The sequence below is a fragment of the Elephas maximus genome, chromosome 3 (assembly GCF_024166365.1).
Source record: "Elephas maximus indicus isolate mEleMax1 chromosome 3, mEleMax1 primary haplotype, whole genome shotgun sequence".
NCBI classification, from domain to species: domain Eukaryota; kingdom Metazoa; phylum Chordata; class Mammalia; order Proboscidea; family Elephantidae; genus Elephas; species Elephas maximus.
Genome location: NC_064821.1, coordinates 179,336,058 through 179,348,843, shown reverse-complemented (window position 1 = coordinate 179,348,843; position 12,786 = coordinate 179,336,058). Strand labels below are relative to the sequence as shown.

Here is a 12,786-nt window from a genome sequence, read left to right as displayed (position 1 = left end):
TGTAAAAAGTTCAGAGGCGAGGCAGAATCAGCATATACTTAAGACAACTCTGTGCTTAGCGCAAGAAGTGAAGTGAACCAGATCCTGCGTTTTACCTTTGTCTCAACAAAGGGGACTCAGACATGCCAGTTTCCTTTAAGAGCACATTCCTCCTCCTAGGACCTCAGTGCATAAATGATAAAATCATACTAGAAATTTTACAGTGACATCCCTCCAGTTCAATTTATAGTAAATACAGTATGTTTGGAAACCCTGGTGGCACAGTGGTTAAGTGCTACAGCTGCTAACCAAAAGGTCAGTAGTTTGAATCCACCAGCCGCTCCTTGGAAACCATATGGGGCAGTTCTACTCTGTCCTATAGGGTAACTATGAGTCAGAATCGACTCGATGGCAACAGGTTTTTTTCTTTTTTTAACAGTATGTTTATGACAGGCTAAACCAAAATATGCTAAGAGTGGCCCAGATTAGAATCTCTGACCCAAAGTGAAGTTTGAAAATGACATTTGGGGTCTAACAGCCCAAATATGTGGGCCATTTTCCAGTAGTACTCCCATATAGGCAACCATATAGAAGGTATACACAGAAAAATCTACTTTAAAGACCACTTAAATTTGATATGTTCAACTCGTAGTCCTCAATAGTAAAAAGATAAAAAACCCAATTAAAAAATAGTCAACAGATATGAGTAGATATTTGACCAAATAAGATACAGGACTGGCCAACAAGCACTTGAGAAGATGGTGAACATCATCAGTTATTAAGGACTTGAAAATTAAAATCACAATGAGTTGCCACTTCACACACATAAGAAAGACCATAATTAAAAAGACAGGCAATAACAAGTAGTGGTGAAGAGGTGGGGAAACTGAAACCTCATACATTGCTGAAGGAAGAATAGAGCCACCACCCTTTTTTTTTTTATATAATTTTTATTGTGCTTTAAGTGAACGTTTACTAATCAAGTCAGTCTGTCACATGTAAGCTTATATACACCTTATTCCATACTCCCACTTGATCTCTCCCTAATGAGTCAGTCTGCTCCCTCCTTCCAGTCTCTCCTTTCGTGACAATTTTGCCAGTTTCTAACCCTCTCTACCCTCCTATCTCCCCTCCAGACAGGAGATGCCAACACAGTCTCAAGTGTCCACCTGATACAAGTAGCTCACTCTTCATCAGCATCTCTCTCCAACCCATTGTCCAGTCCCTTCCATGTCTGATGAGTTGTCTTTGGGAATGGTTCCTGTCCTGGGCCAACAGAAGGTTTGGGGACCATGACCGCCGGGATTCTTCCTGTCTCAGTCAGACCATTAAGTCTGGTCTTTTTATGAGAATTTGGGGTCTGCATCCCACTGTTCTCCTGCTCCCTCAGGGGTTCTCTGTTGTGCTGCCTGTCAGGGCAGTCATCAGTTGTGGCCGGGCACCATCTAGTTCTTCTGGTCTCAGGATGATGTAAGTCTCTGGTTCATGTGGCCCTTTCTGTCTCTTGGGCTCATACTTATCGTGTGACCTTGGTGATCTTCATTCTCCTTTGATCCAGGTGGGTTGAGACCAATTGATGCATCTTAGATGGCCACTTGTTAGCATTTAAGACCCCAGACGCCACATTTCAAAGTGGGATGCAGAATGTTTTCATAATAGAATTATTTTGCCAGTTGAGTTAGAAGTCCCCTTAAGCCATAGTCCCCAAACCCCCGCCTCGCTCTGCTGACCTTTGAAGCATTCAGTTTATCCCCGAAACTTCTTTGCTTTTGGTCCAGTCCAGTTGAGCTGACCTTCCCAGTATTGAGTATTGTCCTTCCCTTCAGCTAAAGTTGTTCTTATCTACTAACTAATCAGTACATAACCCTCTCCCACCCTCCCTCCCTCCCCCCCTTGTAACCACAAAAGAATGTGTTCTTCTCAGTTTATATTATTTCTCAAAATCTTATAATAGTGGTTTTATACAATATTTGTCCTTTTGCCTCTGACTAGTTTCACTCAGCATAATGCCTTCCAGGTTCCTCCATGTTATGAAATGTTTCACAGATTCGTCACTGTTCTTTATCCATGTGTAGTATTCCACTGTGTGAATATACCACAATTTACTTAACCATTCATCCGTTGATGGACACCTTGGTTGCTTCCAGCTTTTCGCTATTATAAACAGAGCTGCAATAAACATGGGTGTGCATATATCTGTTCGTGTAAAGGCTCTTATTTCTCTAGGGTATATTCCGAGGAGTGGGATTTCTGGGTTGTATGGTAGTTCTATTTCTAACTTTTTAAGAAAACGCCAGATAGATTTCCAAAGTGGTTGTACCATTTTACATTCCCACCAGCAGTGTATAAGAGTTTCAATCTCTCTGCAGCCTCTCCAACATTTATTATTTTGTGTTTTTTGGATTAATGCCAGCCTTGTTGGAGTGAGATGGAATCTCATAGTAGTTTTAATTTGCATTTCTCTAATGGCTAATGATCGAGAGCATTTTCTCATGTATCTATTAGCTGCCTGAATATCTTCTTTAGTGAAGTACATGTTCATATCATTTGTCCACTTCTTGATTGGGTTGTTTGTCTTTTTGTGGTTGAGTTTTAGCAGAATCATTAGATTTTAGAGATCAGGCGCTGGTCAGAGATGTCATGCTGAAAATTCTTTCCCAATCTGTAGGTGGTCTTTTTACTCTTTTGGTGAAGACTTTAGATGAGCATAGGTGTTTGATTTTTAGGAGCTCCCAGTTATCTGGTTTCTCTTCATCATTTTTGGTAATGTTTTGTATTCTGTTTATGCCTTGTATTAGGGCTCCTAGGGTTGTCCCTATTTTTTCTTCCATGATCTTTATCGTTTTAGTCTTTATGTGTAGGTCTTTGATCCACTTGGAGTTAGTTTTTGTGCATGGTGTAAGGTATGGGTTCTCTTTCATTTTTTTGCAAATGGATATCCAGTTATGCCAGCACCATTTGTTAAAAAGACTATCTTTTCCCCAGTTGACTAACACTGGTCGTTTGTCAAATATCAGCTGCTCGTATGTGGATGGATTTATATCTGGGTTCTCAATTCTGTTCCACTGGTCCATGTGCCTGTTGTTGTACCAGTACCAGGCTATTTTGACTACTGTGGAGCCACCTCTTTTGAAAACTATTTGGGAGCTTCTCAAAATGTTAAACATAAATTTATCATATAACCCAGAAATTCCACTTCTATATTTTTTGATAGATATCAAAAAATACGTCTATCCTAAGACTTGTATGCAAATATTCATGTCACCACTATTCATAATAGCCAAAGTGTGAAAACAACACACATATCCTTCAACTGGAGAAAAGAAAAAAATGTAGTATATCTAATCAATGGAAAACTATTCAGCAATAAAAAGGAAGAAAGTACTAATACATGTTAGAACACAAATAAACCTAAAAACATTATGCAAAATGTAAGAAGCCAGACACAACAGCCACATATTCTATGATTTCATTCTTATGAAATGTTCATAAAAGGCAAACCTATAACAAAGGAAAACGGATCTGTGGTTGTCTGGGTGTGAAGGTAGAAAATGGGAGTGACTGTAATCGGACGTGATGTTTCTTTCTGGGGTGCTGTAAATCTAAAATTAGATTACGGTGAAAGTTTTACGACACTATAAATGTACTAAAAATTATTGAGTTGTACACATCAAGTGAATTTTTATGAGAGGCAATTATACCTCACTGATGCTATTAATTTTAAAATAATCATATGTTCATAAAAATCAGCAAGAATAAGAAATTAAAAAACATGTTAGAAAGAATCACCTAGCAATTGCACTGCAACTACAGGGACAGGAAACATTACTTGGGGAACCCGGCAGAGGAGATCAGGGAAAAAGACATCTCTTTATTAAAGACTTATTCTTGTTTTGATCCAGATACTGAGTTATTAACGAGAACATCACTTAAACGGTGGTAATGACAACTTCACAATTTTCCCTTCATCAGATCTTGCTAAAAACCCTGTCACAAGCAAACCCAATTACATTTTTTTAAATAAGGAGAATGAAAAGGAGAACTCAAATAAAGAGAAAACATTCACTCATACCAATATGTTTCTGAAATTAATATAGATGAGAATGTCACACTTGGAAGCTGTTCAAATAGAAGTTCTGCAAACTCTTATCATTCACAATTCAGGGACGAATGAATGAATTCTCCTCACACGGTACACTCATGGTTTAACGCCAGATTAATTCCGTACATGCTGAGCCATCTAGACATCTTATCAAAACAGAAGGCAGGCCTTACACTTGCCTATGGTTATGAACCCGAATTTGTTCACCAGACTTTACATGAACAACAGAGTAACTTACTTTTTCACCAGGAGGACCGATCGGACCTTGTGGACCAGGAAGACCCTGTTTTGAAAGAATTTATTTCACAGGTCAGGAATCACATCACAAGAATATGCTTTCAAGTAGTAAAGTATTAGACTTCCGTTTCTCATTAAATCAATTATGAGGAGATATATATATCGATGGCACTGGGTTTTTTAATATATATATATATATACATATATACATGTTTTCCCCTACCCCCCAAAAGTTTTGGAACACCGTGACACCGTGAGAAGTTTTACACGAGCTACTCTTTTGGCAATGGGACTGAAATGTGATCCTATTCAGAGCTCTCCTGCAGGTGTGGCTGCTCCTGCTGGCATTCCATGAACACTGAATGACTCATTTTTCTCTTGGAAGAAAGGGGCCTCTGCAAGTTTGCTTAAATAAAAAAAAGAAAAGAAAAACAATCTTCCTACAATCACAATTTAAAGATTTTTAGGCCTATATAGAAAATGCTGAGGCTGTCAATTTTCTGGTAAAAAGATACCATCTTACCCTGTTATCTCAAAGGAGCTGCAGTGGCTTAGACTTACTTGAGGTCCAGGATTTCCTTGCTGACCTGGCGGTCCAGGCTCGCCTTGGGGACCCTGTCATAGGAAAACATAAAGAGTCTTTAATGGGGCTGTTTTACATAAAAGTTTTTTTTTTTTTTTTTCTTATTTCTGAACTGAAAAATAGCCTTTAAATCAATTTTCCCTCTAGAGAATCTGGAAAAATCTTACCAATTATTAATGTTAGCAGAAACTACTCAGCAAAATATAAGAAATGCTTATTTTAGATTAGCAAGAAAAATGGTTTGTTAAAGCTCAGATTGCAGAGATGAGTTATTTTATGGATGTTTTCTACATACCATGTTCCCTTTTGGACCTGGGGGACCGTCTACACCTGCAATACCCTTCAAAAAGAAAAAGAAAAAAAAAAGTATGGATAAGTTTAGATGCTACAGCAAAAAATGAAAAAAACCTAACCTAACAGCATGACAGGCACTAGTCTAGGATGACTTAAAATCATTTTAGGATTGAATGGGAGAGAGATAAAAGATAAGGCCTATGCTATCCTGATCCATTTTGGCAGCATTTTCCATTGAATGCTGGGAATTCGGCATGAAGAAAAATAAACCAAAAGAGAGGTAAAAAGAAAGAAGGGTGGGGTAAGGAAAGATCACGGAAACCAGTGGGCAGCATTGTGAACATTAGATCTTAGAATATAACAAGGCTGTAAACACCTGGCTGTCCACTGAAGTTTTCATGACCTCCAGGGCTTATATAGTCTGTTAACATATTTTCAATAGAAAATTCTCAATGTTTCCAGCAATACATACAGGGTGCCCTGTGGGTCCTGGAGTTCCCCTTGGTCCCAGCAAACCTCTTGGACCCTAGAAAGGGGGGGGGGGAAGAAAAAGCATATCTCATTTAAAAAAAAAAGGGTTCTGGGGCTTTGGGAAGCACAATGTGATCTTTTGAGTAAAAACACTTGTACATCTCTTAACATCCAGAAGATGGTGTTTAAATTATCATTTTTATCTAACATTAATTTCAAGTGTTTATGCCAATCCAAAAGCCAGAATGGATAACCATGAGTTTTTAGTACGAAACTGTGTATCTCTGATTCTATAAATTTACATACAAATCACTTGGGAATTTTTTTTTTTTTTTGCAAGGATGTTCATCACAGTACTATTATATTTTTATGTGTGTGTGTTTTTAAAATAATTTTTATTGTGCTTTAAGTGAAAGTTTACAAATCAAGTCAGTCTGTCACATATAAGCTTATATACACCTTACTCCATACTCCCCACTTACTCTTCCCCTAATCAGTCAGCCTGCTCCCTCCTTCCAGTCTCTCCTTTCATGACAATTTTGCCAGTTTCTAACCCTTTCTACCCTCCCATCTCCCCTCCAGACAGGAGATGCCAATACAGTCTCAAGTGTCCACCTGATACAAGTAGCTCACTCTTCATCAGCATCTCTCTCCAACCCATTGTCCAGTCCCTTCCATGTCTGATGAGTTGTCTTCGGGAATGGTTCCTGTCCTGGGCCAACAGAAGGTTTGGGGACCATGACCGCCGGGATTCCTCTAGTCTCAGTCAGACCTTTAAGTATGGTCTTTTTATGAGAATTTGGGGTCTGCATCCCACTGTTCTCCTGCTCCCTCAGGGGTTCTCTGTTGTGCTGCCTGTCAGGGCGGGCAGTCATCGGTTGTGGCCGGGCACCATCTAGTTCTTCTGGTCTCAGAATGATGTAAGTCTCTGGTTCATGTGGCCCTTTCTGTCTCTTGGGCTCATAGTTATCGTGTGACCTTGGTGTTCTTCATTCTCCTTTGCTCCAGGTGGGTTGAGACCAGTTGATGCATCTTAGATGGCCGCTTGTTAGCATTTAAGACCCCAGATGCCACATTTCAAAGTGGGATGCAGAATGTTTTCATAATAGAATTATTTTGCCAATTGACTTAGAAGTCCCCTTAAGCCATAGTCCCCAAACCCCCGCCCTTGCTCCACTGACCTTCAAAGCATTCAGTTTATTCCAGAAACTTCTTTGCGTTTGGTCCAGTCCAGTTGAGCTGACCTTCCCTGTATTGAGCATTGTCCTTCCCTTCAGCTAAAGTAGTTCTTATCTACTAACTAATCAGTACATAACCCTCTCCCACCCTCCCTCCCTCCCCCTCTCATAACCACAAAAGTATGTGTTCTTCTCAGTTTATACTATTTCTCAAGATCTTATAATAGTGGTCTTATACAATATTTATCCTTTTTCATCTGACTAATTTCACTCAGCATAATGCCTTCCAGGTTCCTCCATGTTATGAAATGTTTCACAGATTCGTCACTGTTCTTTATTGATGCGAAGTATTCTGTTGTGTGAATATACCATAATTTATTTAACTATTCATCCGTCAATGGACACCTTGGTTGCTTCCAGCTTTTTGCTATTGTAAACAGAGCTGCAATAAACATGGGTGTGCATATATCTGTTCATATAAAGGCTCTTATTTCTGTAGGGTACATTCTGAGGAGTGGGATTTCTGGGTTGTATGGTAGTTCTATTTGGGAAATTTTTAAAATAGCAAATAGTTTAATACTTTTTATAAGTCACTTTTATATCTTTTTTTCTAATTTCAGTGGCAACACTGACCTTATTATTCAATCAGACTATACAAATATAAGAGCCCTGATTCTCATTTATTTTACACTTAGGTAAATTTCATTTTGAAAAAGCGTATTCACTGAAGCAAAGAAACAAACCTGAATAACTAAATATGTATCTTATGGAAATCATTTCTTTGAGGTAAGTTTTACTATTTTTATTGTTTTTTTTTTTTTAACTGAATCTATTTCTCTTTCTCCTCTTCTTCCCCTCCTCCATCTGCTACTCCTTTTTTCTTCTGAAGAAAAATCAGTACCATAATTTACTGTCTCTCCTTTTTGCTTGAACTATGACATTTGACTGGACAAGCTTTTTAATGGGGCAAAATAGGACTGAAATTAGGAGGGCCCCTTCTAGACTAGTTTGTTTTAAAACTAGCATTTATGAAATGTGGTGAAGAAAAATGGTATAATCTAATAGACTGTATACTTACATTTTTACATAGCAATTGTCTCATTCTTTTTTATTGTTATTATTCTGGCAATAAGATTCATTTATTCTAAACACAGAAATAGATTCTGGAGCTATTGATAAAAAAAAAAACAAAACACTAGGAAATTTTTGTAGCTGGCAAAATGCTATATTCTACATTTTATTCTCTTAATTGTCTAAGATTTTCTTTTTTTTTTCCTAGTTGTGCTGACTTCCCTGTATTGTGTGTTGTCCTTCCCTTCACTGAAGTTGACCCTTTAAGATTTTCTATATAACAACAGCAACAAAAACTCTAAATATTCTTTGCTTTTTTCACATGAAAATTACTTGGTTAGCGTAGATAAGACCATAATATTAACCTGAGTTTATTACTGACTTTATTTATACGTATAACACCAGGCACTATTGCTCAAAAACAGACCATTATAAAAAGAAAAATAAAGTTACTTACAGCTTCACCTGGGAGACCCCTTGGTCCTATTTCTCCATCTTCTCCCTGTCATCGACGCAATGAATGTGAGGGTAATATAGTTAGACAGTGGATTTCAACATGACTTGGTTCCCTTATGTTTTAATTTTATATATTTACTATACCCTCATTCCATCTTCTCCAGGAGCACCAGGAGGACCTTGAGGACCTCGTTCACCCTGTCAAAAAAATACAACTATGATTAGAATATGACATCAAACAGAATATTTACAAATCTGAGACAGCCATCCTAACCAGACATAACAGGGCATTTGCAGGGAAAATATATGCTTTATTTGCCTTCCTCAGATCACTTCCTAGAGTAATCGCAACTTTACAGTGTTAACTGGCTTTCCATGTAAGTAGGCTAGGAAAAAAAGTTCCCAAAATTTTAAGCACAGAAAGAGTTTAAGTAAAATACCTAAAATGATTTTTTGGAACCATTAAAAGCTAAACCATTTAAGAAATCATTAGGCTAAACATTTTTTTTAAACATGGATACACTGTGCTGATTTTAATGTAATTTCATTTTGTTCTGCTTCTAGAATAATCTATATTAATATAGCACAACTTTAGAGGACTAAAGCGATGTTGAGTTTTTTTAAATATAAAATTATATATTTAACTTTGTATACGCTAGGCACACACTAAATTTTGCTAGACATTCATAGGGTTCTCTTTTTTTTTTTTTTTCCTACTTCAATTTACCTTAAGGTTATCCTATCTTCAGTCCTAAATGCAACCATTCAAAGCTGGTTATTTTTTGGAGAGAGTACCTCTTTGCTTAGTTTCCCACTAAACATATCTAGTGGATTGCTATTCAGCATGGTGGTTTACATAGTTTTGGAAAGTTATAAACTCTTGCATTGGATTGAAAGTTCATATTATCACAAGGTGATAGTTTGTGGCATCTATAGCTACCTGAGCCATCTAATTTAGTATAATAAAACATAGTGTCTAGAGTACTATCATATTAATGGCAGACTGCCTACAGATGTCTTCTTTGAGGATGTTTCGACACAGAAAATGTAAGAGGAAAATATAGGCAATTATTAAAAAAAAAAAAGAAAAAAATTAGAGACATTTAATGTCCAATATTTGTTCTTCTATTAATGTGAATTTTTTAAGATATGTATATGTAAAAGTTCCATTGCAATTTATGTTTGCATATAAGAAATACTTTAATGTCTAAAAACAATTAGAGAACTTACACTGATGTCACATGCAAAAATTTTACCTATCCTTCTTCAAAAATCTACTGGATGCAATAATTTATTAAATGGGTTCACAAATATTTCATATTAGCTTTCTTCTTCTGATTTCCTAAAGTATATCAATTCTAAAATATTTCATAAAATTCCTATTATTCCTTTATAAAAAGTAACAGAATGATATATCTTACCCTGTGACCTTTGTCACCTGGCAGACCTGGAAGTCCATCAAATCCTCGATCTCCCTATAAAATCATCAATATCATCAGCACCGTCATCATGATTATCATCTGAATTTCCAGACTAGATCTGTACTAAAATTTGAATGTGAGATACTCTTGCCTATCAAGAAATTATATTTTAAAAGAAAAATTCCAGGGGTAAACTGACATACAAGATCTGAATGCACAAATGCAGAAATGCCTGACCTTTGCCCCAGGTTCTCCTGGCATCCCTCTTGATCCATCAGCACCCGGACGACCCTGATAACGCCAAGAACAAGATTTAAGCAATAGAGATTCCTACTAGCACAGAGTAAGAGAAAACAAGAAACTGAACCATTAAGATGCTCTTAAAATATACAATGAAAATCAGCCATACCCTTTTTCCAGGTTTTCCCGTTGGACCAGGGGGGCCTTGGACACCTCGAGGGCCCTATATCGAGGCATCATAATTAATTCACTGTATAAGATTCTTGATCAATGAGTTCAATCACATCGATAAAGATAGTTTCAGAAATTGAGATCCTCTTAGCTTTACCTTTGCTTTCAAGCACATATAACTCTCCATTTAAACACAGGGAAATTATGTTTTATGTAAAATTCAGACAAAGCAGAAGATAAGAAAATCAATTTTTCTAAATAGCTTCTTGCCAAAAAAAAAAAGTCATATTATTTTCTTAAATTTATATGTAGACACATGATTACATTTAAAGAAAGGAAATAAAATGTGACTTTTTAAACTTAAAAAAAATCCTCAATTACTCATTTTATTATTAAAACCACATGGTTTTACATTTCTTTTAGCTGAAAACTCTTGGTCATCCATTTTCTTCCTCTCCTCTTTCTAACACTTTTTCCTTCATCTTTTGGATGGCCTTTCCTAGCTACATCTTCTTTCCTTGCACTTACACATTGGCTGGAAAGTGCTTTTTCTCATGAATTCCCCATTAGATTGTTAACTGCTGAGGTCTTAGACTAACTCTGTCTACTTTACCATATATTCCTACAACTCAGCACAGTGCCTAGTATATGTTTCTTTGATCATCTACAGAGCACATTGACATATATATATATGTATATATACATATATTTAAGTTAGTCACATCACTAATTAGTCATGGACACTAAGGATTTTCCAGTGAAAACAGGTGGCATGAGCTTAAAGGTGATATAAGTAATTACTTAGCAAACAAATGGCAGGTATCTCAAATACTCTATTAAATAACAGAAAGTAAAAAAAAAAAAAAAGTGAATTAAACAAATTATTTTTCTTTACCTGAGGACCTGGGTCACCACTCTCACCTTTGGCCCCAGATAAACCAGGCCCCCCCTGCAGAGAAAAAGCAAGTATATAATTCTTTCTATTTAGCAATTCCTTACTCTTTCTTATCCTACCATTTCTTCTTGAAATAACTAAACATTATTCAAAATATATTTCACCCAAAAAGCATGATTTTATTAGATAATACAATAGAATATTCAAGTCTTTTGATTGATATACATCTATTTCTTAGCATATTGAATGAATTCCAGTGTGTGAACTATATTTAAATGTTTGTATTTGCTACGACTATACAAAAGCAATGGAAGGATGGGAAAGAAAGAGAGGGAAGGAAGGAAGGAGGGAGAGAGAGAGGGGAGAAGAAAGGAAGGGAGGGAAGTAGGGAGAGAATAAGGGAGGGAGGGAGGGAGGGAGGGAATAAGGGAGGGAGGGAAGGGAGGGAGGGAGGGAGGGAGGAAGGGAGGAAGGAAGGAAGGAAGGAAGGAAGGAAGGAAGGAAGTTCGAAATTTTCTATTTGTTGTAGAAATATTTTTTAATGAAGCCAACCTCATAAAGTCACAGTGAAATTTTCCTTAATATGTGCACCATGAGAGCACTTGCAGTGTTATACAGGGCATTAAAGCACGATACAGTATTAGAGGCAACATGTGTTCTACTGAATCCAGTATACACTGAATCCACTTACACGGCAAGGACTTAGCAAAATGTTACTGCTTTTACCTAAGAAATTTCTAAGACACTGAATTCTAGAGCAATGAAATGCCGAGAACAGATGATACTACTATCATTATAAACATCCAAAAGTAATGTCCAAGTACATTTTTCCAGATTGATTTGTCTCTTTTCCTTGAGAACAAGCACTTATGACAAACACTTCTTATACATTTTTACATTATTCAAAAAGTACGGCAAAAACCTAGTACATTAACGGGAAAAAAAACAAAATAAAACAAAAACATAAGATCACTTTATACAGGTGAAATTAGTTTAAAAAAAATAAATACAAGGCCATTTATCCCCTGCAGAAAGCTTTAGAATATTAAATCAAACATGGTAATTATAGTTATTTCATATTGTAGTACATTTAGTGCATTTAAGAATTTTCTGCTTTATTTAAATCAATACATATTCAAATACATAATACATTGAATCAAAGTACAACAAAGATTAAGAATTGTGCTAAATCTGAAAATGTTAGATATCTAGAGCCTCCTGGTGGCTCCAAAGTAAAATAACTATTCATATGACTCCCAAGAACTATAGCAAGCCAAGTAACATGAATGTTTTAATGTTGAAAATGACAGGAATGACAATTTCCAATCTTCTAATCAAGAATTCTTGCAGGGAAATTTCTCCAGGAGAAAAACAGGTTCTGCATTATTCAGATTATTAATCACTAAATTGAATGCTGCTATAGAACGGCCTATTTATTTTTAATTTACTGTACTACATCCTCTGAATATAAGTCCTTACTACTCAAGAGATTATAATTACTTTGCCCAAACACTTATTCTAAAAATTGTCACACGATATTTGACAATAACAGAATAGGAAAAAACATTTCTACGTTTCCTGCATATTATGTAATACAGACCTTCATTCGTCTACAAGAATTTTTCATTGGAAGAATATATATATTTATGGCCTTAGAATGTTGATGTAGACTTTGTTACTTTTCTAAA

The 12,786-nt window shown here is 36.3% G+C and overlaps 1 protein-coding gene across 2 annotated transcripts in view; it reads right to left on the bottom strand.

Moving 5' to 3' along the window:
* The window catches only part of COL11A1 (collagen type XI alpha 1 chain), a 257,545-nt gene that overhangs the window by 137,399 nt on the left and 107,360 nt on the right, over positions 1–12,786 (bottom strand). For both annotated transcript variants that reach the window (XM_049880227.1, XM_049880228.1), the window contains 10 exons: positions 11,099–11,152; positions 10,202–10,255; positions 10,030–10,083; positions 9,793–9,846; positions 8,516–8,569; positions 8,373–8,417; positions 5,668–5,721; positions 5,197–5,241; positions 4,880–4,933; positions 4,320–4,364 (listed from right to left, as the gene is read on the bottom strand). In XM_049880227.1, the coding sequence (XP_049736184.1) occupies positions 4,320–4,364; positions 4,880–4,933; positions 5,197–5,241; positions 5,668–5,721; positions 8,373–8,417; positions 8,516–8,569; positions 9,793–9,846; positions 10,030–10,083; positions 10,202–10,255; positions 11,099–11,152 (513 nt within the window). The remainder of the gene's footprint in view (positions 1–4,319; positions 4,365–4,879; positions 4,934–5,196; positions 5,242–5,667; positions 5,722–8,372; positions 8,418–8,515; positions 8,570–9,792; positions 9,847–10,029; positions 10,084–10,201; positions 10,256–11,098; positions 11,153–12,786) is intronic.